Source organism: Lipophrys pholis (genome assembly GCF_963383615.2).
Source record: "Lipophrys pholis genome assembly, chromosome: 11".
In the NCBI taxonomy this organism is placed as follows: Eukaryota; Metazoa; Chordata; class Actinopteri; order Blenniiformes; family Blenniidae; genus Lipophrys; species Lipophrys pholis.
The window spans coordinates 269,839-295,483 of record NC_137631.1 but is presented as its reverse complement, the minus strand read 5'-3'; the positions used below and the strand labels follow the sequence as shown (position 1 = coordinate 295,483).

Sequence of the window (25,645 nt, the reverse complement as noted above, 5' to 3'; positions counted from 1 at the left end):
ACCCGAGTCAGCAGTGTGAGACACCGAGGGAGGTTCTCACCAGAAAGAGAGGAACACTGCGCAGTAGCATTGTCTCCATAACGATGGTCGTTCACACCCAGTGGGAGTCATGGACACGTTTGTACACCAGGCCAGCGGTGGTTCTCCGTCAATGAAATGTTACCACATATCCAGATGATGGCGTAGGAAATGTAGTGACTAGTGTCTAGTAGGGGGGATGTCACTAGTGTCTAGTAGGGGGGATGTCACTAGTGTCTAGTAGGAGGGATGTCACTAGTGTCTAGTAGGAGGGATGTCACTAGTGTCTAGTAGGAGGGATGTCACTAGTGTCTAGTAGGGGGGATGTCACTAGTGTCTAGTAGGGGGGATGTCACTAGTGTCTAGTAGGGGGGATGTCACTAGTGTCTAGTAGGAGGGATGTCACTAGTGTCTAGTAGGAGGGATGTCACTAGTGTCTAGTAGGGGGGATGTCACTAGTGTCTAGTAGGGGGGATGTCACTAGTGTCTAGTAGGGGGGATGTCACTAGTGTCTAGTAGGAGGGATGTCACTAGTGTCTAGTAGGAGGGATGTCACTAGTGTCTAGTAGGAGGGATGTCACTAGTGTCTAGTAGGAGGGATGTCACTAGTGTCTAGTAGGGATATCACTAGTGTCTAGTAGGAGGGGTGTCACTAGTGTCTAGTAGGGATATCACTAGTGTCTAGTAGGAGGGGTGTCACTAGTGTCTAGTAGGGATGTCACTAGTGTCTAGTAGGAGGGATGTCACTAGTGTCTAGTAGGAGGGATGTCACTAGTGTCTAGTAGGAGGGATGTCACTAGTGTCTAGTAGGAGGGATGTCACTAGTGTCTAGTAGGAGGGATGTCACTAGTGTCTAGTAGGAGGGATGTCACTAGTGTCTAGTAGGGATGTCACTAGTGTCTAGTAGGAGGGATGTCACTAGTGTCTAGTAGGAGGGATGTCACTAGTGTCTAGTAGGAGGGATGTCACTAGTGTCTAGTAGGGATGTCACTAGTGTCTAGTAGGAGGGATGTCACTAGTGTCTAGTAGGGATGTCACTAGTGTCTAGTAGGAGGGATGTCACTAGTGTCTAGTAGGGATGTCACTAGTGTCTAGTAGGGGGGATGTCACTAGTGTCTAGTAGGGATGTCACTAGTGTCTAGTAGGAGGGATGCCAGTGATATAACCAGTGATATATTGATAAAGTATTAACCAGTGATATAACCAGTGATATATTGGTAAGGTATTAACCAGTGATATAACCAGTGATATAACCAGTGATATATTGATAAAGTATTAACCAGTGATATAACCAGTGATATATTGGTAAGGTATTAACCAGTGATATAACCAGTGATATAACCAGTGATATATTGATAAAGTATTAACCAGTGATATAACCAGTGATATAACCAGTGATATAACCAGTGATATATTGATAAAGGTTACCTGGTACAGGAAGCGCTGGCTGAACTGGTGCATGGCGCCCTGCAGCTGGCTGCGCTGGCTCTGCCACTGCTGGTAGTTTCTCACCGACTCGGCCGTGGGTCTCTGCCAGGTGGTGGTTCTGGTGTTGTGGTCCACGTAGTAGAACCGGCCTCGCTGGTCCACTCGCTTCTCCCAGCTGGTGGTGGTGGTGGAGGGGGGGGGGGGGGGGGGGAGGTGAGAGGCTGGTTAAAACTATTATCTGCTCCTGTCTTCCTGATTCAAGAGATCTCCTCAATAGAAGTAGAGATGATACCATCTCCCACGTCATGCACTCCGCTCTCTCACACCTGGACAGGGGTGGGGGGGGGGGGAGGGGGGGTATTATTTGTGGATTACAGCTCAGCATTCAATACCATCGTCCCACTGAGGCAAACCGGGGAACTACCGGGGCTGAACGCTGCTCTTTGCTCTTGGATCCAGGATTTTTTGACCAACAGGCCTCAAGTGGAGAAACGAGGTGCACATATCTCCAGCAGCAGGACCCTGAACCTCGGAGCCCCCCAAGGATGTGTCCTGAGCCCCCTCCTGTTCAGCCTTTACACACAGGACTGCACAGCCACACACACTAACAACTCCATCATGAAATGTGCCGATGACACAGTGGGGGTGGGGTGCATTACCAATAACAACCAGGCTATTATGAAGAGGTGGTTCTGCTGGAGAACTGCTGTAAAGAGAACAACTGGGTCATCAACATCTCCAGAACTCAGGACATGGTGGTGGACAGAGATGGGGGACGCACCATCAGACTCCCTTCAACATCTATGGAGCCACGGTGGAGAGGGTTGACTCTATAATTATCTGGGAGTGAACATCACTGAGGACATGAAATGGGACCAGCACATCACCTGGGTGGTAAAGAAGTCCAGCTCAGGACACGTCCCAACCAGACAGCAGAAGAACTTCTACTGGGCCACAGTGGAGTCAGTGCTCTCTGGCTGTCTGACAGTGTGGGACAAGAAGACACTCAGGAGGGTGGTGCGCTGTGCTGAGCGTATCACAAGGACAACACTGCTTCAGCCCCAGGAGCTCTACAAGAAGGGCTGTGTGGACATTATGGTGGACGCTCAACCCCCCCCTCATGAGCTGTTCCAGTGGCTCCCCTCTGGAAGGAGGCGGCGCTCTCTCAGGGCAGGAACTGAATGACTAGGAGACCAGAGACTAGGATACTAGAGACTAGGAGACTTAGAGACTAGGATACTAGAGACTAGCATACTAGAGACTAGGAGACTAGGATACTAGAGACTAGGAGACTAGAGACTAGGAGACTTAGAGACCAGAGACTAGGAGACTAGAGACTAGGAGCTTCTTCCACCAGGCTTTATGCCTCATGAACACTTCAAACTGTAGCTCCTGTTGTGCTGCTTCCTGTTTTGGAGCGCTCCAACCAAGCAGCTGGAGACGGAGGCACTGGTGACTCGTCAGTTCACTAGGTTAGTGACGTGTTGTTAACACGGTGTGTGTCTGACCCTCTAAAAGGAGCTTCCCAGGAGTTTCTTGTGAAAGAAGTCATTTCTTTCACATCAAACCACAAACGTACATTTATTAGAGCAGGAAGTTTGTTTGAGGGACAGAATCACTCGCTGGTTCGGCTCTTCATCAGTAGATCCAGATGAGGTCGATGCCAGCCGCCATCCCTGATGATGATGATTGGGGGGGGGGGGGGGGGGGGGGGGGGGGGGTTCTGACTGACAATAACCATGTGCTGCGGCGAGCGCTGGCTGCCAGTGGCATGACTCACAGGCTTATGTATATCCTGTTCTCCCCCTGAGACGGGGGTCTGGACCTGGACTGATACCGACGGTCCTCAGAAACACACACACACCAACCCCCCCCACACACACACACACACACCAACCCCCCCCCCCACCACACCACTAACCACTGCTGCTATTCTCATATCTCTGACTTCAGCGCTGCAGAATTTGGAAGAGCAAACAGCAGAAGCTTCCGCAGGGTTGAGGGTTCGATCCCACCGGCTGCCAGTTACAAGTTTTAGAAAGTATTTGAAGGTACATTGCTGAGTGTGTCCATGCATCAGTAATACTGGGAACTCTACAACAAGGGAGCCACATGGAGTCCAACCTGATCCAGTATTTGGACTTGGTGGATTTAACCTCTGGTAACATCGAAGGGGGAGAAAAGGTTGTTCAGTACTCAAATATCCAATCCTCAATCCAGTCCCCCAACAGAACCAGTCTAATGGTCTTATCCTCTGTCAGCTACTATCTTCTTAAAGGTGAGCCTTTGTTCACCTGTGACTAAACTGGGTTTTTCTTTCCCGGGCCTCTGTCTCCTGACTGGACTATGTCTTTTCGGCCTTCGTGTCCTCCAGATTGAAATTGGATGAGTGGACATCTTTACCCTCAAACTATTAGGAGAGTCTCTTGTCTTTAATTGGCCTTCAGCAGTACCTGCCCTGCTGATCACAAATAATCTCTGATATTAGCAGGAGCTAAACTAAACCCAAACTCCGCTCTGCTATCGGACTCCAACTCTGTGAACCGGCCGCGTCATTAACCATGTCTTTCATGGACATAAGAGCATGTGGGACAGCCGCCATCTTTTTCTGTTTGAACCGCTGAGTCATTATTCATCAGCATGGCGGCGGACAGGAATGGAATGGAGGGTCTGTAGTGACCAGCCCAACGTCTTCACACAGGGAACAAGCAGATGTACTTTGGTTTGGGTTTAATACGGGTACTTCTTAAATAGCTTTGAACAAACTGCACAAGATCCTCAAATTATTACTCAACTGCTAATAGAGCAGCAAGTAAATATATCTAAAGCTCGTCCTCAGTACACATAATCTAACTGCATGAAAAACACCAACCCAGGCTGATTTACTCTACCTGCTCTAACTTTAGGAAACCCTCTAGTCTTTTGCCTCCTCCCGATTAAAACTAGTTGATAACTACTCATTGTTATGGAGCCTAATCAAACTGGAAGACAAATACTTCTCCCTTTTGTATTTAGGAACTGTGGAGCCAAATACTCTGTCCAGTCCCTGAGCAAAGTTAAATTAATCCACTGGTTTCAGAAATGATGTACGGAACCTGAAACCCTCCCAGATGATGTGTAATGCACTAAAATAACCTTTTATCATTTAATGAAAACAAAAAGTCACATTTTGTCAAGAGCAAAGTTTTGTGGCCTACAGAAAGTAAAATTTAACAAATATTTGATTTCAAATACACAAATAGGTCCCATAAGATCAGTGAATGAAGTAGTGCTGTGAGATCCTAATGTAATGTCTGGTTTTACTGAAGGCCTGAACCACTGCATCCCTGTGGTCTGACAAGGACTCGTACAGTTTACTGAAGGCCTGAACCACTGCATCCCTGTGGTCTGACAAGGACTCGTACAGTTTACTGAAGGACTGAACCACTGCATCCCTGTGGTCTGACAAGGACTCGTACAGTTTACTGAAGGCCTGAACCACTGCATCCCTGTGGTCTGACAAGGACTCGTACAGTTTACTGAAGGCCTGAACCACTGCATCCCTGTGGTCTGACAAGGACTCGTACAGTTTACTGAAGGACTGAACCACTGCATCCCTGTGGTCTGACAAGGACTCGTACAGTTTACTGAAGGACTGAACCACTGCATCCCTGTGGTCTGACAAGGACTCGTACCGTTTACTGAAGGACTGAACCACTGCATCCCTGTGGTCTGACAAGGACTCGTACCGTTTACTGAAGGACTGAACCACTGCATCCCTGTGGTCTGACAAGGACTCGTACCGTTTACTGAAGGACTGAACCACAAGGACTCGTACAGTTTACTGAAGGACTGAACCACAAGGACTCGTACAGTTTACTGAAGGACTGAACCACAAGGACTCGTACCGTTTACTGATGAAGTCATCAGGAACAGTAAAGAAAGTCGTCCCGCCTCCAACTTCATCAACATTCTTTGGGTTTGTCTTCCATCCGACCCGACACGCTCCATGATGTTCATGTCAGGTGACTGGGCCGGCCAATCCTGGAGCTCCTTGGTCTGTTTCACCTTCTGCAACTTGGGTGTAGAGATGGAGTAAGTGATGGAGCGCCATCCTGCTGCAGAGTTTGGTCCATGTTATAGTGAGGAGTGTAGGAGGCAGCTAACATTTCTTGATATTTCAGACTGTTGATGTTTCCTTCCACCCTACAGACCTCCAGACTGGATGGAACCCCAGACCACCAAACTGGTTTCTGGGTGAGTCTGGGATCCAGACTGGATGGAACCCCAGACCACCAAACTGGTTTCTGGGTGAGTCTGGGATCCAGACTGGATGGAACCCCAGACCACCAAACTGGTTTCTGGGTGAGTCTGGGATCCAGACTGGTTCCAGCAGATCTCAGTGATCACCTGAAAAATCCCCCTGCTGCCGCTGTTCCAGCCTCCATTCTTTTTGCAGGCTGTGGCCTTGGAAAGTGTCAGATTGTTAACGCTCTCTTGTTTAGTGCTGCTTTCTGGGAACTGGTTCCACCATGGAGTCCATTTAGAGACAAACTGTTCTGGTTCACACTGGGCTCTCAGGGGACCAGGTCTCTTGAAGCTCTGCTGCAGTGGATCTCCCAGCCACCAATCAGTCCTCCGGAGCAGTTGGCTTGCAGGGTCTGTCTGACCTGGCCTTGTAAAGTTTCGCAGGACCTGGTCTTGCAGGACCTGGTATTGAAGGCTCTGTCCTCTGTACTTGATGCTGAGACACGGTGAAGGTTTCTGCCTCCTCAGCAGTCGATCTGATCTTCAGCCTCTTCATAGTGAACACTTTGGTCTCAGGGGGAATGTGAGGCGTGAGGTCAGAGGTCAACTCGCAGGTTCTTATTAATACCTGAGAATTAGGAGATTATTTGTCACAGGTGAAGCGCTAATCTTGGACGAGACGCATTTTATGACAAAGCAACAACAATAATAACAATAATAATTTTCACACTTTGGTTTTGCACCGACGGATTATTCCAGAAGCTGTTGGGATTAAAATGAAAAAGACTGATTCTAAATATATTTGAGGAGTACTTCAGGTCAACAAGACTTTTGTCAGGGACTATTTTCTTTGCCGTTGACTACTCCTGATTAAAAATGGTGGAAGACTCTCTTCTCTGGGGTTGTCCTCTGCTGGAGCCAAGTTGACGCTGGTGGAGGACCGTCTTCTCTTTGGGGACTTTACTAAAAGATCATCCTCCTGCTTCAAACTGGCAGGTAACTTTGTACCTGATAAGTTACAGTTACAATTCTGACTCAACCTCTTCATAAAGAAAACACAGTCCAAGTTCAACAATTTCACTTGAAAAAGTTTTGTAACTAGAAGATCAAGTGGTAATGAAGTAAATCCAACAGAACACAGGATCTTTTCTGGTTCTGGTTCTGGTTCTGAAGAGCAGTTCTGTAGATGATTCAGGACATGTCAACTCGTTCATCAATCCCTGCTCATACAGGAGATACAGTCACACTGCTGTGCCGTCTCGTTTACACCTCAACGGTGTGGAAACACCAGCCTTGGTGTTTACACCAGCATTAGTGTTTACACCAGCATTAGTGTTTCCACCAGCATTAGTGTTTCCACCAGCACTAGTGTTTCCACCAGCACTAGTGTTTACACCAGCATTAGTGTTTACACCAGCATTGGTGTTTACACCAGCATTAGTGTTTCCACCAGCATTAGTGTTTCCACCAGCATTAGTGTTTACACCAGCACTAGTGTTTACACCAGCATTAGAGTATACACCAGCATCAGTGTTTACACCAGCATTAGTGTTTACACCAGCATTAGTGTATACACCAGCATTAGTGTTTACACCAGCATTGGTGTTTACACCAGCATTAGTGTATACACCAGCATTAGTGTTTACACCAGCATCGGTGTTTACACCAGCATCAGTGTTTACACCAGCATTGGTGTTTACACCAGCATTAGTGTATACACCAGCATTAGTGTTTACACCAGCATTGGTGTTTACATCAGCATTAGTGTTTACACCAGCATTAGTGTTTAGCATTGGTGTTTACACCAGCACTAGTGTTTACACCAGCATTAGTGTTTACACCAGCATTGGCGTTTGCACCAGCATTAGCGTTTACACCAGCATTGGTGTTTACACCAGCATTGGTGTTTACACCAGCATTAGTGTTTACACCAGCATTGGTGTTTACACCAGCATTAGTGTTTAGCATTGGTGTTTCCACCAGCATTAGTGTTTCCACCAGCACTAGTGTTTACACCAGCATTAGTGTTTACACCAGCACTAGTGTTTACACCAGCACTAGTGTTTCCACCAGCACTAGTGTTTACACCAGCATTAGTGTTTCCACCAGCATTAGTGTTTACACCAGCATTAGTGTTTCCACCAGCACTAGTGTTTACACCAGCATCAGTGTTTACACCAGCATCAGTGTTTACACCAGCATCGGTGTTTACACCAGCATTAGTGTTTACACCAAAATTAGTGTATACACCAGCATTGGTGTTTACACCAGCATTAGTGTTTACACCAGCATTGGTGTTTACACCAGCATTAGTGTTTCCACCAGCATTAGTGTTTAGCATTGGTGTTTCCACCAGCATTAGTGTTTCCACCAGCACTAGTGTTTACACCAGCATTAGTGTTTACACCAGCATTAGTGTTTACACCAGCACTAGTGTTTCCACCAGCATTAGTGTTTACACCAGCACTAGTGTTTACACCAGCATTAGTGTTTCCACCAGCACTAGTGTTTCCACCAGCATTAGTGTTTACACCAGCACTAGTGTTTCCACCAGCATTAGTGTTTCCACCAGCATTAGTGTTTACACCAGCACTAGTGTTTACACCAGCACTAGTGTTTCCACCAGCATTAGTGTTTACACCAGCATTAGTGTTTACACCAGCATTAGTGTTTACACCAGCACTAGTGTTTACACCAGCATTAGTGTTTACACCAGCATTAGTGTTTACACCAGCACTAGTGTTTACACCAGCATTGGTGTTTACACCAGCATTAGTGTTTACACCAGCATCGGTTCTCCTGCTGGAAGAACACGTCACATCTGATCCAGAGCACGACGACTGCAGCTCGGCTCATTTTGGCATCAGGTGGCTTTCATTACTTCAGCCCCCAGACCAGGATTGCCCCCCCGGCACCTCCCCCAACCCCCCAACCCCCCAACCCCCCCGAACCCCTAAACACTTCCTGGTGTGTGCATCTGGAGCGCTAGCCCAGCATTAGCTTGCTAATTGATCCGCTGAAGGGCGGCGGCGGCCGGCGGCCAACACGACGCTGGGTGAAGTACATGTGGCACTAAGAAAGGACTTTTGTTCTCGGGGGCCCCCGCGCTCTCACTCCCCCGGCGGAAAAAGTGAGATGGGGGTGGAGGAGGTTTCACTCTGACCTTTTAAAAACCAGCCTGTGTTTCTCTCTCCGTCACTCCGTCACTCTGAGAAGCAAGAAATAATCCCAGCAAGTAGAAACGTCAAAGAGAAGCTTGACCGTTTATCAACACAATGAAACTAGTTGGTGTTTCTGTAATCAGACTACTTGGACACAGACGTACGATGTGAACATTCCAACCCCTTTAAACAGTTTGTTAATAACCTGCAGGACCACTCAGGGTCTTTATGGCAGGAAAGTCTCTCCACATATGCAGACTTATCGTCCAGAAAACACGGGAAGTAGGAAGACTTGAAAAGCCGGCTAAACGGGGCCTGTATTAAGAGTTGAAAGCTCTTCTAGACAAGAAGGTAATAGACTGTTGATCCTGTCATAACTAATGGTACATAACCTGTCCTGATTAGGAGCAGAGGAGCTGCTGTACAGTACAGAGCCGGAAGAAACAGGGACAACAGAAAGAGCTGACATAGTACAAAGAATATACTCTTATACTTTCTCCAGCTGAGCCTTTGGCTGAAATGTGACTTTCTGCTAATAAATGTAATGTTTTCTACAGATACGTGGAGCTAAAAAGCCAGAGTAACATATGGTGTACCATATGAAGTGGAAAGAGTGTTTATATAATCTTATTATTCATATTTAACGTGTGAAAATGTTGACTCAGTCAGAACCTTTGTCATTCTCCTGTTGGTTGAAGTACTTCATATGTGTGCAGTCCGTGGATGTCAGGGTGAACTTTAAAACAGGTAAAAGACGCAGACGTACCCTGGAGGCAGCGGCCTCTCCCAGGTGGTGGTTTTGGTGTTGTGGTCGACGTAGTAAACTCTCCCGTGAGGCAGCACCCTCTGCTCCCAGCTACAAACACACAATTAAGAATCATTATTTGTCTCGTGCCCCTGGAAGCACGACCGCAGAGCAAAGTGTCTGAAACGGAGGAGATTCAGCACAATAACTCACATCCTGACAGCATGAAGAATGGGTCGCTTTTTAATTTACCAAATGTAAAAAATGTTGACGAATGGACCCGTTTAATCAACTTGAACCTGAAGATCATCTGGGTTCTTCAGTGAGTGAAGAGATGATCTGTCACAGCAGTTGAACACATGAATCAGTTTCATCTGAACAGCTGCTGCTGGTGAAAGAAGAGCCTGGATTACTATACTAGATCTAGTTATTCAGTTACTTCTTGAATTACCACAGTTAAGTCGAGCAATGAGAATGAGATTCCATTAATCAATGCAGGAGTGAAGGGTAGAAAGGAAGAATTCAATCCAAATAAGATTCTGTATCTATTTATGAGTATTGATTAACTTCCAGAATAATAAAAGATGGTGGCAGTGATGCAAAGAAAACTGCAATCTAAGCTTTAGATGTGAGGTCATTCCTATGAAAAACAGCCTCCAGTGTGTTTTCTGGACAGGAAATGTAAAGGAAATTAAGAATTTTAAGGAGGGTGGATGGTCCAACTCCCTACAGTTGAATAATAACCTGGTTCTTAGTTTGCATCATCGAGGCTGAAGGTAAGAGCTCATCCACTAAAGACAATCCTGAATGAATGTTTACTCTCCATCAGAATCATGTTGTACAGTCAGCATTGTGAGGAAAGTTCTTTAATCTGGGGCGTGTCCCTCTGAACCAAGCTGGAATATTCTGTACAGTCTGGAAGTTAAATGTGTGACTTCTGGCAGGAGAGTTTCAACAGTTCAGTCAAGCTGCGATTTAAAAGGTGAAAAGTGACAGAAAGCACGTTCTATTCTTCTGTCAGACCATTAAAGCAGTGGAAACTAAGTGAGGGAACCTGGAGTTGGGACTTGTTTTCACCAAATGTACAGCTCTGAGCAGAGGCTCCTGGTGTGAGGACCTCCCCCGGCCAGCGAGGGGCGCTGTGGTGTATTGACTCTCACCCTGCCGGGAGCGACTCCGAGGCCGACTCCGTACTGCCGCCGCCGGCCGGCTCGGTGCCGGAGGCGCCGTTGGCGCCGTTGGTTCCAGGTTCAGCCAGGGCCGCTGGACCCAGGGCCTCCTGACCCGGGGAGGGGCTGCCCCCGCCACTGCTGCTGCTGGAGGCCGGGGTGCGTCCAGACGGAGAGGACGGAGGAGGGGTGTGACGGGCCACACCTCCACGACTGTTCTCCAGCCCACTGGACGTCAGCTCCACTTTATCTGAGAGGAGGGGGTGAAAAATGGATCCATCCAAAGGTGTCAATCACTTTATCTGGAGTGTCAGTCATCCCTTCTTTACAACACAAACACAACAGAGGGTTAAAAAAAAGAGGGTGTGGCGGTATCACATAACGAGTGTCTATATTTTATACATTCCAACTTTCAGAGGTTTTAAAATCCCAAAAGATATTCTCTTCTGGATCCAGAGAAAGGAAGAACTGTTTACACACCAGGAGTTCATTTAACTGCTGCATCAACGTTTCCCACTTTGAGTCCAGTGCTGCGCCGCAGACATGTTTCCATGACAACATGTTCCCATGACGACATGTTTCCATGACTACTGAGGATGACGACATGTTCCCATGACAACATGTTTCCATGACAACATGTTTCCATAACAACATGTTTCCATGACTAATGAGGATGACAACATGTTTTCATGACAACATGTTTCCATAACAACATGTTTCCATGACTAATGAGGATGACAACATGTTTCCATGACAACATGTTTCCATAACAACATGTTTCCATGACTAATGAGGATGACAACATGTTTCCATAACAACATGTTTCCATGACTAATGAGGATGACGACATGTTCCCATGACAACATGTTCCCATGACAACATGTTTCCATGACAACATGTTTCCATGACATGTTCCCATGACAACATGTTTCCATGACAACATGTTTCCATGACTGAGGATGACGACATGTTCCCATGACAACATGTTTCCATGACAACATGTTTCCATGACGACATGTTCCCATGATGACATGTTCCCATGACAACATGTTTCCATGACAACATGTTTCCATGACAACATGTTCCCATGATGACATGTTCCCATGACAACATGTTTCCATGACAACATGTTTCCATGACAACATGTTCCCATGACTAATGAGGATGACGACATGTTTCCATGACAACATGTTCCCATGACGACATGTTTCCATGACAACATGTTCCCATGACTAATGAGGATGACAACATGTTTCCATGACAACATGTTCCCATGACTAATGAGGATGACAACATGTTTCCATGACAACATGTTCCCATGACTAATGAGGATGACAACATGTTTCCATGACAACATGTTCCCATGACTAATGAGGATGACAACATGTTTCCATGACAACATGTTCCCATGACTAATGAGGATGACAACATGTTTCCATGACAACATGTTCCCATGACAACATGTTTCCATGACAACATGTTCCCATGACTAATGAGGATGATGACTTGAGGTTCAGGGTGTAAGTTGCATGTAATAATCCAGTACATTGTCATGTGTGTTAAACGTGACGTGAGCTCTGATATTCATTTCAAGTGTCCTCTTTATTTTCAATATATATATGGTCACTCTGGTTCACCTGTGTTGTTGCCGGGGTTGCCGTGGCCCTTGGAGGACCGGCGGCGTCCGGACGATCCCGGCCCGGGAACCTGCTCCTCCGTCAGCTCCCCGTTGGTCAGAGACGAGCCTCTGGAGCAGCCCGGGGAATCGCCCTGCAAACCTCCCACTGAGTGCCTGTTGTTCCTGCAAACAGGAGAGAGGAAGTGTTCAGCTAACGTCCAGATTATAGAGCATCTTCCTCTCACTGACTGATGTCACTTTAGCTAACGTCCAGATTATACACTCACTGGCCACTTTATTAGGTACACCTGTCCAACTGCTCGTTAATGCAAATTTCCAATGAGCCAATTGGTCCAGCAGCAACTCAATGTACAACCATCTACCATCTCTGGTGTTTCCAGAGAATGGTCCGGAGAAGAGAAAAGATCCAGTGAGCAGCAGTTCTGTGGGCCAAATGTCTTGTTGATGCCAGAGGTCAGAGGAGAATGTCCAGACTGGTTGGAGCTGATAGAGCAGCAGCAGTAACTCCAATAACCACTGGTTACACCCGAGGTCTGCAGGAGAACGTCTCTGAAGGCACAACACCTGGAACCTTGAGGGGGAGGAGCTCCAGCAGCAGAAGACCACCCCGGGTGCCACTCCTGTCAGCTAAGAACAGGGAACTGAGGCTCCAACCCCCACAGGCTCACCAACACTGGACTATAGAAGACTGGAAGAACGTTGCCTGGTCTGATGAGTCTCCAGTTCTGCTGCGACATTCAGATGGTCGGGTCAGAATCTGGTGTCAACATCATGAAAGCATGGATCCATCCTGCCTTGTGTCAATGGTTCAGGCTGGTGCTGGTGCTGCTGGTGCTGCTGGTGGTGCTGCTGGTGCTGCTGGTGGTGGTGGAGGTGCTGGTGGTGGTGGTGTCATGGTGTGGGGGGTATTTTCTTGGCACACTTTGGGCCCCCCAGTACCAACTGAGCATGGTGTCAAGGCCCCAGCCTCCCTGAGTATTGCTGCTGACCATGTCCGTCCCTTTATGACCACAGTGGACCCGTCTTCAGAGGACTACTTCCAGCAGGATAACACTCCATGTCATAAACCTCCAATCATCTCAGACTGGGTCCTTCAACATGACAATGAGTTCACTGGACTCAAATGACCTCCACAGTCACCAGGTCTCAATCCAGTAGAACCTTTGGGATGTGGTGGAACAGGAGATTCACATCCTGGATGTGCAGCCGACAAACCTGCAGCCACTGCGTGACGCCATCATGTCCATATGGACCAACGTCTCTGAGGAACGTCTCCAGGACCTTGTTGAATCTAGGCCACCAAGGATTAAGGCAGTTCTGAAGGCAAAAGGGGTCCAACCCGGTACTAGCAAGGGGTACCTACTAAAGTGGCCGGGGAGTGTAGAGCGTCTTCCTCCCACTAACTGATGTCACTTTAGTTAACGTCCAGATAATCCAGCAGTTTTGTGTTTGTGTGTGTTAAATGAAGACTAAAGGTTCCGGAGGGGAGTAGCAGATGGCTCCTCATGTCGCTCTGCATCATTACAGAGGTTCTCAGCAGAACGTTGTGGACTTAAACCACATCTGCACAGAACCCTGGAAACAGGACGAGTTCCTGATCCCTGTTGAGTCCAGTATTGAGATGTTGATGGTTTCTCCATGACAGCGGCGGTTTGGGCTCCTGGCTGAACTGAGGCTGACACCCCCCCATAGAGTTTGGAGGGAAATACCAGCCGACCCCCCGCACCCCCGCAGCAGAGCTTTGAACAGAGCGGCGCATGAAACCGCAGTCAGAGCGAGAGAAAACCACGTGGGGGCTCCGGCCTCCTTCACTTTCTCCCTCCTCCACTTATTTTCATTACAATTATGCCGTGGTGGGTTTGGGCTTTTCATACAAGCGCGCACCAAACAGCATGTTAGAAAAAGGTTACGCAAGTTTGTTATTGCACTATTATTGTCATTATGATACCGCAGCGTCTGCAGGAGTCTGGAGAGCAGCCGCTGAAACAACTTCTGCTGTTTTCCTGTGAAAGGCTGTGACCTCGTCTACAGAGCCTCACAAATACTTTCATTTCATAAAGTGGTGGGACATGCAGGAGGCGCACACCGTTCAGAGAGTAAAAACATCTTTTGAACAAAAGCCCGACTTTAAGCCTGAAAACTGCAAAGTGGATTTAAAGTGAATCATTTGACTTTAACTGTGAAAGTGTGGGAGCTGACGGCTCCTTCCTGTTTACACAACAAAAGCAGACACACACTTGGTGTGTATCGACGGAGGGCTTGGTGTGTATTTCGGACCTGTTGTGCGACCCGGCGGTACTGGGAGTCTCCTCACTCTGCGTCCTCCTCAGGTTGGGTCGGTCTGACTGAAGAATCTCTGAGTAAAGACACAAAAACACAAGCAGTGAGTTAGTGAAAGGAGAAGGATTCAAAGTGAGTGAAAATAGTAGCGGCTTATAGTCCAGAGATTACGGTACATTTTTCAGAAATTCAGCCCTATTTATGTATTATTACAATATTGGTCCCCACAAAGACATATTTCTGTAGAACTGCGTTCAGACTGAACATTAAAATCAACTCAGTAAAACATTGCAGCCTCTGGATATAGAGCAAATAGATTAAAAAGACCTGTCTACCAATACATGAGAGAATAATGAATGAATCCAGCTGGAATTCCTTTTGAAGTTGATATTGATACTGAGGGTGTGGAAGTAGTATCAAGAACCTTGGTTTCCGAAAAATGATCAATTTTGTGATTGGGAGCGTCGGTCCTTTCCTGTCCTGCGAGGATTCATCATCTCTCTGACAGGACGAAGGCCACCGCCCCAAACCCATACAGATCTGACATGTGGTGGGGGAGTAGAGGTGGTTTCATAGGAGCCATTCATACTTGTTTGTACTGTGTACTGTGTGTGTGTACTGTGTACTGTGTGTGTGTGTGTGTGGAGCTGGCAGTGAGAGGGAGTGTGCCACTATATGGTCCCGACTGCTAACCACAGGCCTGTAACATGCTTTTCATTAACACTCTCTCCTCAAACACACCAGCTCACTGTGTCCACACACACACACACACACACACACACACACACACACACACACACACACACACACACACACACACACACACACACACACACACACACACACACACACACACACACACACACACACACACACACACACACACACACACACACACACAGTTTTGGACCAATGAAAGAGCGTCTTGTGAGTGGACCTGCTGGACGTAGAGAAAAATAAACAGTGGTCTTGAGAAGAAGCCATTGTGTCGTGGCCCCCGGCCCCCGGCCCCCCTCTGAACCAGCACAGGTCTAATTACTGCTCCGGTGTGTGTGTGTGTGTGTGTGTGTGTGTGTGTGTGTGTGTGTGTGTGTGTGTGTGTGTGTGTGTGTACCTACAGAAACATGTGGACAAGTGAACGACAGTGAAAACAACAGTGAACCTTTCACTCCCGGTGCTGGAGCCCACAGAGGGCCTGATTCACTCACCAATCATGGAGGTGGATGTGAAGCGATGGGCGCCTCCACCCACCTCCACCCACCTCCACTGAGAGCCAACAAACAACATGCAGTAACTGCTACAACTCTGGTAGATGGTGTTCATGTCTTTCAAAGAACAGTGCTCTTTCTATTGAGCCCAATTTACAGCAGCTGTGACGTGGCTCGGCTTCTTTCCATGTTTCCAGCCCATCTGCAGTTTTCAGGTGTTTTATATGAGTACAGACGAGTTCCAGAGCCTGAAACACACCAGAGACTCCGTCTGAAGACACGTTGAAACATGGAAACACTCAAACACTCTTCTGTGAGTGTGACACAAATCTAAAAGTCTTCTGTCCATCTGTCCATCACCAGTCTGATGAGTCTGGAACGGGTCTTTTAGAATTACTCTCAAAATACAGTCAAATCAGACGACAGTCTAGATTTTACACTGGTACTGCAGTTTTAAACTAGGCCACATTCAAAGTATAAAAAGAGCTTTGTTTACACAACATTTTCAAGTGAAAATGGAAATACTTTGTTGTGTTTCGGGAGTTCATTCACACGACGACGGTGCTTGGAGCTTTTTGAAAACGGCTTCCAAAGTAAAACATTTTCATTAATGGTTCGACTGTCTCCACGGAAACGAGGAATAAAATACAACTTTTTGAAAACGCTCGGGCTCTGTCACTGTGAAAACGCTGCTACTGCATTACAAAAACAAACCACAGCACCCACTAGTGGTGCCACATGCCAACTACGTCGTTTTCATGACACTGCTGTGTAAACACCAAACTTTTGTGAAATGAAAACGCAACAACAACCATGTGTTTTCACCTGAACCGTTGTCGTGGAAACAGAAGCTCAAATTAATCTGAGGGTCTGCCGGTCCAACAGCGTGTGAAAGGAGGATAAATCTACATTCTGTGTCTCGTTGTTTTTTAGTTTTTTTACTTTTTCACATCCAAACAACATTTTTAACCTCCAGTTCATTAGATCCAAACGTACATTTCCCCCCTGAAAGACTTCACCAGAGAGGATTAACCCTCTCTCTGCTGCCAGTCACTGATCACTTCTCTCCTCGTGGCTGCAGCAGAAAAAACAGTGACTCTCCTCTTCAAACTTTTCTGTTTTGGTCCGTGAAGGGGAAAGTGTGACGTGTCCAGGCCGGACAGTGGAGCTCAACATGCGGCTCCAGCAGCAGAGCGACAGGAAGTCGTGAAAAAGCAGAGAGCGTATGTTGACATTTACAAAGTGTGCCAATTATTTCCAGAGAGCAACCAGTTTTCTGCTCTGGCTTCTGTTTCTCACCATCTTTCGATACTAAGGTGTGTGTGTGTGTGTGTGTGTGTGTGTGTGTGTGTGTGTGTGTGTGTGTGTGTGTGTGTGTCTCACAAACGCTGCCAGAGGAAATGAGTAAAACCTCGGAGCAAACAGAGCTGCGTTCAGTGAGAACAGAGCTCCTTAACACAAGGCAGCACACTCCCACCTTTATATGCTTCATATATTCAGCCCACACACACACACACACACACACACACACACACACACACACACACACACACACACACACACACACACACACACACACACACACACACACACACACACACACACACACACACACACACACACACACACACACACACACACACACACACACACACACACACACACACACACACACACACACACAGCCTTCAGTGAGACTCCAGCTGAGAGAAGAAGCTCCTGATGTTTGGGATTATGTGAACGCCGGTCGGTGTGTGTTAATCTGAGGCCTGCACACACGCCGAGGTGACGCTGATGAGAGCCACCAGGGGGCGTGCTGTCACCTCCTCCTGGCTCCGTTCTTCCTCCTGGACACCAGGAGAGGCTGAAGCAGAGCTCTGTGGAATGGAAAGGAAACTTTCCAAAAGTCCAAGAACATTCGACCCACTGAGGAACACGTGTTGCTCTACAATTACATTTAAGACTAATTTACAGTAGAGCCGAAACAAGGCAGGGTTACATCACTGAGTGGAGGAGGATGCTCTATAATAGGATGTTAGAGGAGGCAGATGCTCTATAATGTGATGTTAGGGGGCCGATGCTCTATAATCTGATGTTGGATGAGGAAGATGCTCTATAGTGTGGACGTTATGTGAGGAAGATGCTCTATAGTGTGGACGTTAGATGGGGGAGATGCTCTATAATCTGATGGGAGCTGGGAGCTGGGAGGTTGGAGGTGGGAGGTTGGAGGTGGGAGGTTGGAGGTGGGAGGTTGGAGGTGGGAGGTTGGAGGTGGGAGCTGGGAGGTTGGAGCTGGGAGGTTGGAGGTGGGAGGTTGGAGGTGGGAGGTGGGAGGTGGGAGGTTGGAGCTGGGAGGTTGGAGGTTGGAGCTGGGAGGTTGGAGGTGGGAGGTGGGAGGTGGGAGGTTGGAGCTGGGAGGTTGGAGGTTGGAGGTTGGAGCTGGGAGGTTGGAGGTGGGAGGTGGGAGCTGGGAGGTTGGAGGTGGGAGCTGGGAGGTTGGAGCTGGGAGGTTGGAGCTGGGAGGTTGGAGGTGGGAGGTGGGAGGTTGGAGGTTGGAGGTGGGAGGTTGGAGCTGGGAGGTGGGAGGTGGGAGGTGGGAGGTGGGAGCTGGGAGGTTGGAGGTTGGAGGTTGGAGGTTGGAGGTTGGAGGTGGGAGGTGGGAGGTGGGAGGTGGGAGCTGGGAGGTGGGAGCTGGGAGGTTGGAGCTGGGAGGTTGGAGGTTGGAGGTGGGAGGTTGGAGGTGGGAGGTGGGAGGTTGGAGGTGGGAGGTGGGAGGTGGGAGGTGGGAGGTTGGAGGTGGGAGGTGGGAGCTGGGAGGTTGGAGCTGGGAGGTTGGAGGTTGGAGGTGGGAGGTTGGAGGTGGGAGGTGGGAGGTTGGAGGTGGGAGGTGGGAGCTGGAAGGTGGGAGCAGGGAGCTGGGAGGTGGGAGGTGGGAGGTTGGAGGTGGGAGCAGGGAGCTGGGAGGTGGGAGGTGGGAGGTGGGAGCTGGGAGGTTGGAGCTGGGAGGTGGGAGGTGAGAGGTGGGAGGTTGGAGCTGGGAGGTGGGAGGTGGGAGCTGGGAGGTTGGAGCTGGGAGGTGGGAGGTGGGAGGTGGGAGGTGGGAGCTGGGAGGTGGGAGGTGGGAGGTTGGAGCTGGGAGGTGGGAGGTGGGAGGTTGGAGCTGGGAGGTGGGAGGTGGGAGCTGGAAGGTGGGAGGTTGGAGGTGGGAGCAGGGAGCTGGGAGGTTGGAGCTGGGAGGTGGGAGGTGGGAGGTGGGAGCTGGGAGGTTGGAGGTTGGAGCTGGGAGGTGGGAGGTGGGAGGTTGGAGCTGGGAGGTGGGAGGTGGGAGCTGGGAGGTTGGAGCTGGGAGGTTGGAGGTGGGAGGTTGGAGCTGGGAGGTTGGAGGTGGGAGGTGGGAGGTGGGAGGTTGGAGGTTGGAGGTTGGAGGTGGGAGGTGGGAGGTGGGAGGTGGGAGGTGGGAGCTGGGAGGTTGGAGCTGGGAGGTGGGAGGTTGGAGGTGGGAGGTGGGAGCTGGGAGGTTGGAGCTGGGAGGTTGGAGGTTGGAGGTGGGAGGTTGGAGGTGGGAGGTGGGAGGTTGGAGGTGGGAGGTGGGAGCTGGAAGGTGGGAGGTTGGAGGTGGGAGCAGGGAGCTGGGAGGTGGGAGGTGGGAGGTGGGAGCTGGGAGGTTGGAGGTGGGAGGTTGGAGCTGGGAGGTTGGAGGTGGGAGGTGGGAGGTGGGAGGTTGGAGGTTGGAGGTTGGAGGTTGGAGGTTGGAGGTGGGAGGTGGGAGGTGGGAGCTGGGAGGTTGGAGCTGGGAGGTGGGAGGTTGGAGGTGGGAGGTTGGAGCTGGGAGGTTGGAGGTTGGAGGTGGGAGGTTGGAGGTGGGAGGTGGGAGGTTGGAGGTGGGAGCTGGAAGGTGGGAGGTTGGAGGTGGGAGCAGGGAGCTGGGAGGTGGGAGGTGGGAGGTGGGAGCTGGGAGGTTGGAGGTGGGAGGTTGGAGGTGGGAGGTGGGAGCTGGGAGGTTGGAGCTGGGAGGTGGGAGGTGGGAGGTTGGAGCTGGGAGGTGGGAGGTGAGAGGTGGGAGGTTGGAGCTGGGAGGTTGGAGGTGGGAGGTTGGAGGTGGGAGGTGGGAGCTGGGAGGTTGGAGCTGGGAGGTGGGAGGTGGGAGGTGGGAGGTTGGAGCTGGGAGGTGAGAGGTGGGAGGTTGGAGCTGGGAGGTGGGAGGTGGGAGCTGGGAGGTTGGAGCTGGGAGGTGGGAGGTGGGAGGTTGGAGGTGGGAGGTGGGAGCTGGGAGGTTGGAGCTGGGAGGTGGGAGGTGGGAGGTTGGAGCTGGGAGGTGGGAGGTGGGAGGTTGGAGCTGGGAGGTGGGAGGTGGGAGCTGGAAGGTGGGAGGTTGGAGGTGGGAGCAGGGAGCTGGGAGGTTGGAGCTGGGAGGTGGGAGGTGGGAGGTTGGAGCTGGGAGCTGGGAGGTGGGAGGTGGGAGGTGGGAGCTGGGAGGTGGGAGGTTGGAGGTGGGAGGTGGGAGCAGGGAGCAGGGAGCTGGGAGGTTGGAGGTGGGAGGTGGGAGCAGCAAACACTGAAGGTGGAGAATAAGTGTCCTTCCTCATAGAAAGACTGCGGCTGTAAGCCGGCAGTACAACCTGCTGGGATTACGTTTCTGAGCGTTCCCACCTTAACGACATGTGATTGTTGGCAGCACCGAAATAATCTGGATTCAATCTGGATTCAAACAAGTTCAGAAAGTGAATAAATATCCATGTGGATGAGTCTTAACTGTTGTCAGCTGTGAGCAAACACAGAAAACACATTCAGTCCTGCTGCTGCGGCTTTAAAACCAGAAGATTACCTGGGAAAAGGTCAATACAACTACAAACATATTATTACTGTGTACTCATTATGGAACATATAGCTAGAATAATAACATTAGTATTTTCTTTCAATTTAATGTATTTTCAAACGTCACAGTGAAAACTTTACTTCTTACTTTAGTACTCCATTTCTTTTGGATTTAAGAAGCCAGCTCAGATTGAGTCTGCAACTGTTCTACAGGTATGAAGTGGAGAAAACATGGTATTCCCAGAGTATGATGTTTTACATATAGGATATATCGTATAGTGGACGTTTATCAGGAACATGTGAGCGCAGGTTAAAACATTGTGTAAAATACAGTCATTATATGAGCCTTTGTCAACATGGAAGTAGTTCTGCAAACCGCGCAGATCCAGATTAGCAGTGGCGTCTTAAAAGATGCTCTTTGGGATATAAATGACCCGGCGCAGGTTCAGAGTCGCTGACCACCGACCAGACCCCCCACCGACCAGACCCCCTCCTTGGACCCGACCCCCTCCTCCAACCAATTTTTGCATGCACTGCAAAATACCACATTTGATCAAGTAGTGAGGTTTGTTCTTTCTGTGCGGTCCACATCTTTGAAAAAGGGCGTTGCTCTTCTATTAGGAACTATACGGTAGTTGATTCTTTTTTGTTGCTGCACATGTGAATTATACACCAACATATACTGTATATACCATTTTCTACCACTGGATGTCACTGTAGGACCACAGAAAGCTGCGACAGTACCACAGGAAAAACCTCCATTTCAACTATGACAAAGAAAAAGTTCTTCCTTAAATCCTGGACATTCCGCTTCAAATTGACATTTTAGGTTAAAAACTTCTTCCTATGTTACTTTACTTCCTGGTTAATAGTGTAGAAAGTATCAAGAGGCAATAATGTTCCAATGAGCTGATTCCAGCTGTGATGTTCAGTCAGAGGTTCAGCAGTTCACAGCTTTTCTAGAGGTACATAGAGCAGAGACGAAGCTCCGGTGTTGTATTCCATTCAAAGCGAGTATTAATTAGAGTAGGCAAGTATCTACATGAGTAGATCAGCTGACTGACGTGTTCAGAAACATTTAAAACAATTAATGTTCAGGCTCAATATGTGTCAGTCATGTCTTTTGTGTGTCCCTCTGAGAGGAGCTGGAATATTCTGCAGTGTTTGGAAGTTAAATGTGCGACTTTTAGAAAAAGTTTAAATTGTTCAGTCAAGCTGCGATTTAAAAAGGTGAAACTACCAATTCAGCAGGGGAACGCTTGAGAGAACCGGGGGTGGGGATTTTCTTTGTGCCAAATTTACAGACGTGTGCCGAGCTTGTCCAGGAGTTTGTCCAGGAGTTTGTCCAGGAGCTTGTCCAGGAGCTTAACCAGGAGTTTGTCCAGGAGTTTGTCCAGGAGCTTGTCCGGGAGTTTAACCAGGAGCTTAACGAGGAGCTTGTCCAGGAGTTTAACCAGGAGTTTAACCAGGAGTTTAACCAGGATCTTGTCCAGGAGTTTGTCCAGGATCTTGTCCAGGATCTTGTCCAGGAGTTTAACCAGGAGTTTAACCAGGAGTTTAACCAGGATCTTGTCCAGGAGTTTAACCAGGAGTTTAACCAGGATCTTGTCCAGGAGTTTAACCAGGAGTTTAACCAGGAGTTTAACCAGGAGTTTAACCAGGAGCTTGTCCAGGAGTTTAACCAGGATCTTGTCCAGGAGTTTGTCCAGGATCTTGTCCAGGAGTTTGTCCAGGATCTTGTCCAGGAGTTTAACCAGGCGCTTGTCCAGGAGTTTGTCCAGGATCTTGTCCAGGAGTTTGTCCAGGATCTTGTCCAGGAGTTTGTCCAGGATCTTGTCCAGGAGTTTGTCCAGGATCTTGTCCAGGAGTTTGTCCAGGATCTTGTCCAGGAGTTTAACCAGGAGTTTAACCAGGATCTTGTCCAGGAGTTTGTCCAGGATCTTGTCCAGGAGTACAGCTCATACTAAGGACAGTAACCTTTACGTAAAGCTGCTAATGCTAAGCAGACACTGGATCCAGGATAATGCTGATAATATGAGGACTTTTCTTTAACGTGGCGGCTTTAGGTTGGTCAGAGAAAACACTCATCCGATATTAAAGAGAGGGACACGTAAAGTTCTGCTCCACTGAGGCGTCTGGGTTTCTGTGGGAAAACCTCATCTTTGTGTTTTCACACACACACGAGTGAGAAACGTGCTGCTTTTAAAAAACTGCCACCGAGTCACATTGAAACTATCTTCTGTCAGGAGTGTGTGTGTGTGTGTGTGTGTGTGTGTGTGTGTGTGTGTGTGTGTGTGTGTGTGTGTGTGTGTGTGTGTGTGTGTGTGTGTCTCACTGTCTGCTGCCGTGTTGCCGTTGGGCAGGGATCCCAGGTCAACAACCATCCCGTCCAGACAGACGTTGAGTTCTCCTCCTGCTACAAGCGAGCCTTTGTTCTCCGTCTGCAGCACCAGACTCAGCTGCACGTTCTCCACTAGAGGGCGCAACAAGCACACAGGGACAGAGGAGGCGTTCAGGTGCAGTCTGGACCGCGGGAATCTCAACTTCACAAAGAAAAACGTTTTCACTGAAAATGGAATGAGAACTTTGGCCCCCGCCTCCATGAAATGGGATGAAGAACATATATATACATATAACATAACATCTAAATACAAAATCACACGTTGAAATAAATCCTAGAAAGCCAATATAAAATACTTCACAGACGCCAGGGATCCTAGTAAACATGCCAGAGCTCCAATCAGGAGGCTATACAGGGTCGTTTTACATTTCACAGTATTCTGTGCAGTATGTTTTATTGACTATGTTGAGATTGGAGTAATTTTTAGTACTAATTGTGTGATTTTTGCAAAATTCCTCCCGTACACTGTGACTACAACAAAGAAATACTTTCAAGTGTAAATTCAAAGGTTATTAGAGTTTTATTTTACCAGCAACTCAAGATGAAACTGATTGTATGTGGCTCCTGAAGTTAAATTTCATTTAGCATTTATTTTGTATATATTATATTCATGTATATATTTTTATATTGGTTCAGTTATGTGCTTTTAAATAAGTATGTTTCTTCAGTAACATAATATTTGGTGTTTGGTTTGTTCAATATCAACTAGTCCTACAATTTATCACGTCACAATGTAGTATTTAGTAATACACAATGTAGTATTTAGTAATACACAATGTAGTATTTAGTAATACACAATGTGGTATTTAGTAATACACAATGTAGTATTTAGTAATACACAATGTGGTATTTAGTGGTAGATTAGTAGTAGACAATGTGGTATTTAGTAGTACACAGTGTAGTATTTAGAAGTACACAATGCATTTGAATGCTCCATACCCCCCCCGGATTGTTTATACTTATTTTAACTGTGAGGACAATTACAGCAATAACGTTGTACTTTTGACAGTATATATGATGTCTGCAGTCATTTTTGAGTACATTGAGAAAAAAAATCTAAAATCGAATTGAAACTCTATTTTTTTTTTAATCATTTTTCTTTGGGGCCAAAAGCTCCAGGACTACTTCCTGAATTCCTCTAATCACTAGTTCTCCCATCACTTTATACAGAGGATGAAGTATCAGGATCTCAGGTAAACACTGTGAGAGGTTGTAGGAATTTATTCATTCCAATGGTTTGTGAAGACATTGACTGAAAACTGGATTAGATTTATACTGATTCAGAACATAAACACGCTGTTTACTACCGGTGTTTACACTAGTTGTTGTTTTGGTATTCTTATTACTGACTAATTAATTTATTCTTTAATTTATTATCAATATAATATATATTTTAATCAATGTCTTGTTTTGTCTTATGTTCTGTATGTGTTCACTTTGTGGTGTTTTATGAAATAATGAAATAATGATTCATTCAAAAAAAGAAAATACGTGTTTGTTTTGGTTTCAGTAAAGGTTCTCCTTCATTGGGACTTTGAGAACAATGTCTGTCCACACGTAGAGCAGCACTGTGGTCGTGTCAACGGACAAAGGTTTTGTGTTTTCTCTTGGAAACGTTGCCGTGTACACAGAACCTGAAAGTTACTCTACCAGGAAATATCTTTAAAACAGACTTCACATTAAAAGAGAACAAAGCACAACCCAGGGACACGTGTTTGTCTGGACGGATTAGAGATGGACGCCTCTCCATGTCTGCCAGAGGACGGTGAAGACTGTCACAGGACGGTAAAGACTGCCAGAGGACGGTGAAGACTGCCAGAGGACGGTAAAGACTGCCAGAGGACGGTGAAGACCGCCAGAGGACGGTGAAGACCGCCAGAGGACGGTAAAGACTGCCAGAGGACGGTGAAGACTGCCAGAGGACGGTAAAGACTGCCAGAGGACGGTGAAGACCGCCAGAGGACGGTGAAGACCGCCAGAGGACAGTAAAGACCGCCAGAGGACGGTGAAGACCGCCAGAGGACAGTGAAGACCGCCAGAGGACGGTAAAGACCGCCAGAGGACGGTGAAGACCGCCAGAGGACAGTGAAGACCGCCAGAGGACGGTAAAGACCGCCAGAGGACGGTAAAGACTGCCAGAGGACGGTGAAGACTGCCAGAGGACGGTAAAGACTCCCAGAGGACGGTGAAGACTGCCAGACGACGGTGAAGACTGCCAGAGGACAGTAAAGACTGCCAGAGGACGGTGAAGATTGCCAGAGGACAGTAAAGACTGCCAGAGGACGGTGAAGACTGCCAGAGGACAGTAAAGACTGCCAGAGGACGGTGAAGATTGCCAGAGGACAGTAAAGACTGCCAGAGGACGGTGAAGACTGCCAGAGGACAGTAAAGACTGCCAGAGGACAGTGAAGACTTACTTCTGCCCTGGTGTGAGCGCAGCGTGTCCAGCAGGTCGATGGTGGCACTGCCCAGCAGCTCCTTCCTCAGGGTGTGGCAGCTCCACAGCTTCAGGTCCAGACGGCTCTGGGGGGTCACGTTGCTGACACACACACAC

At 48.2% G+C, this 25,645-nt stretch overlaps 1 protein-coding gene across 2 annotated transcripts in view; it reads right to left on the bottom strand.

Moving 5' to 3' along the window:
- The window catches only part of wwp2 (WW domain containing E3 ubiquitin protein ligase 2), a 51,776-nt gene extending 26,152 nt beyond the window's left edge, over positions 1 to 25,624 (bottom strand). For both annotated transcript variants that reach the window (XM_080474946.1, XM_080474947.1), the window contains exons 1-7: positions 25,509 to 25,624; positions 23,026 to 23,163; positions 14,665 to 14,743; positions 12,386 to 12,549; positions 10,740 to 10,998; positions 9,601 to 9,690; positions 1,447 to 1,621 (exon numbers count right to left, since the gene is read on the bottom strand). In XM_080474946.1, coding sequence (XP_080331072.1) covers positions 1,447 to 1,621; positions 9,601 to 9,690; positions 10,740 to 10,998; positions 12,386 to 12,549; positions 14,665 to 14,743; positions 23,026 to 23,163; position 25,509 — 906 coding nt within the window. In that variant the 5' untranslated portion in view covers positions 25,510 to 25,624. The remainder of the gene's footprint in view (positions 1 to 1,446; positions 1,622 to 9,600; positions 9,691 to 10,739; positions 10,999 to 12,385; positions 12,550 to 14,664; positions 14,744 to 23,025; positions 23,164 to 25,508) is intronic.
- Positions 25,625 to 25,645: the final 21 nt, after the last annotated feature.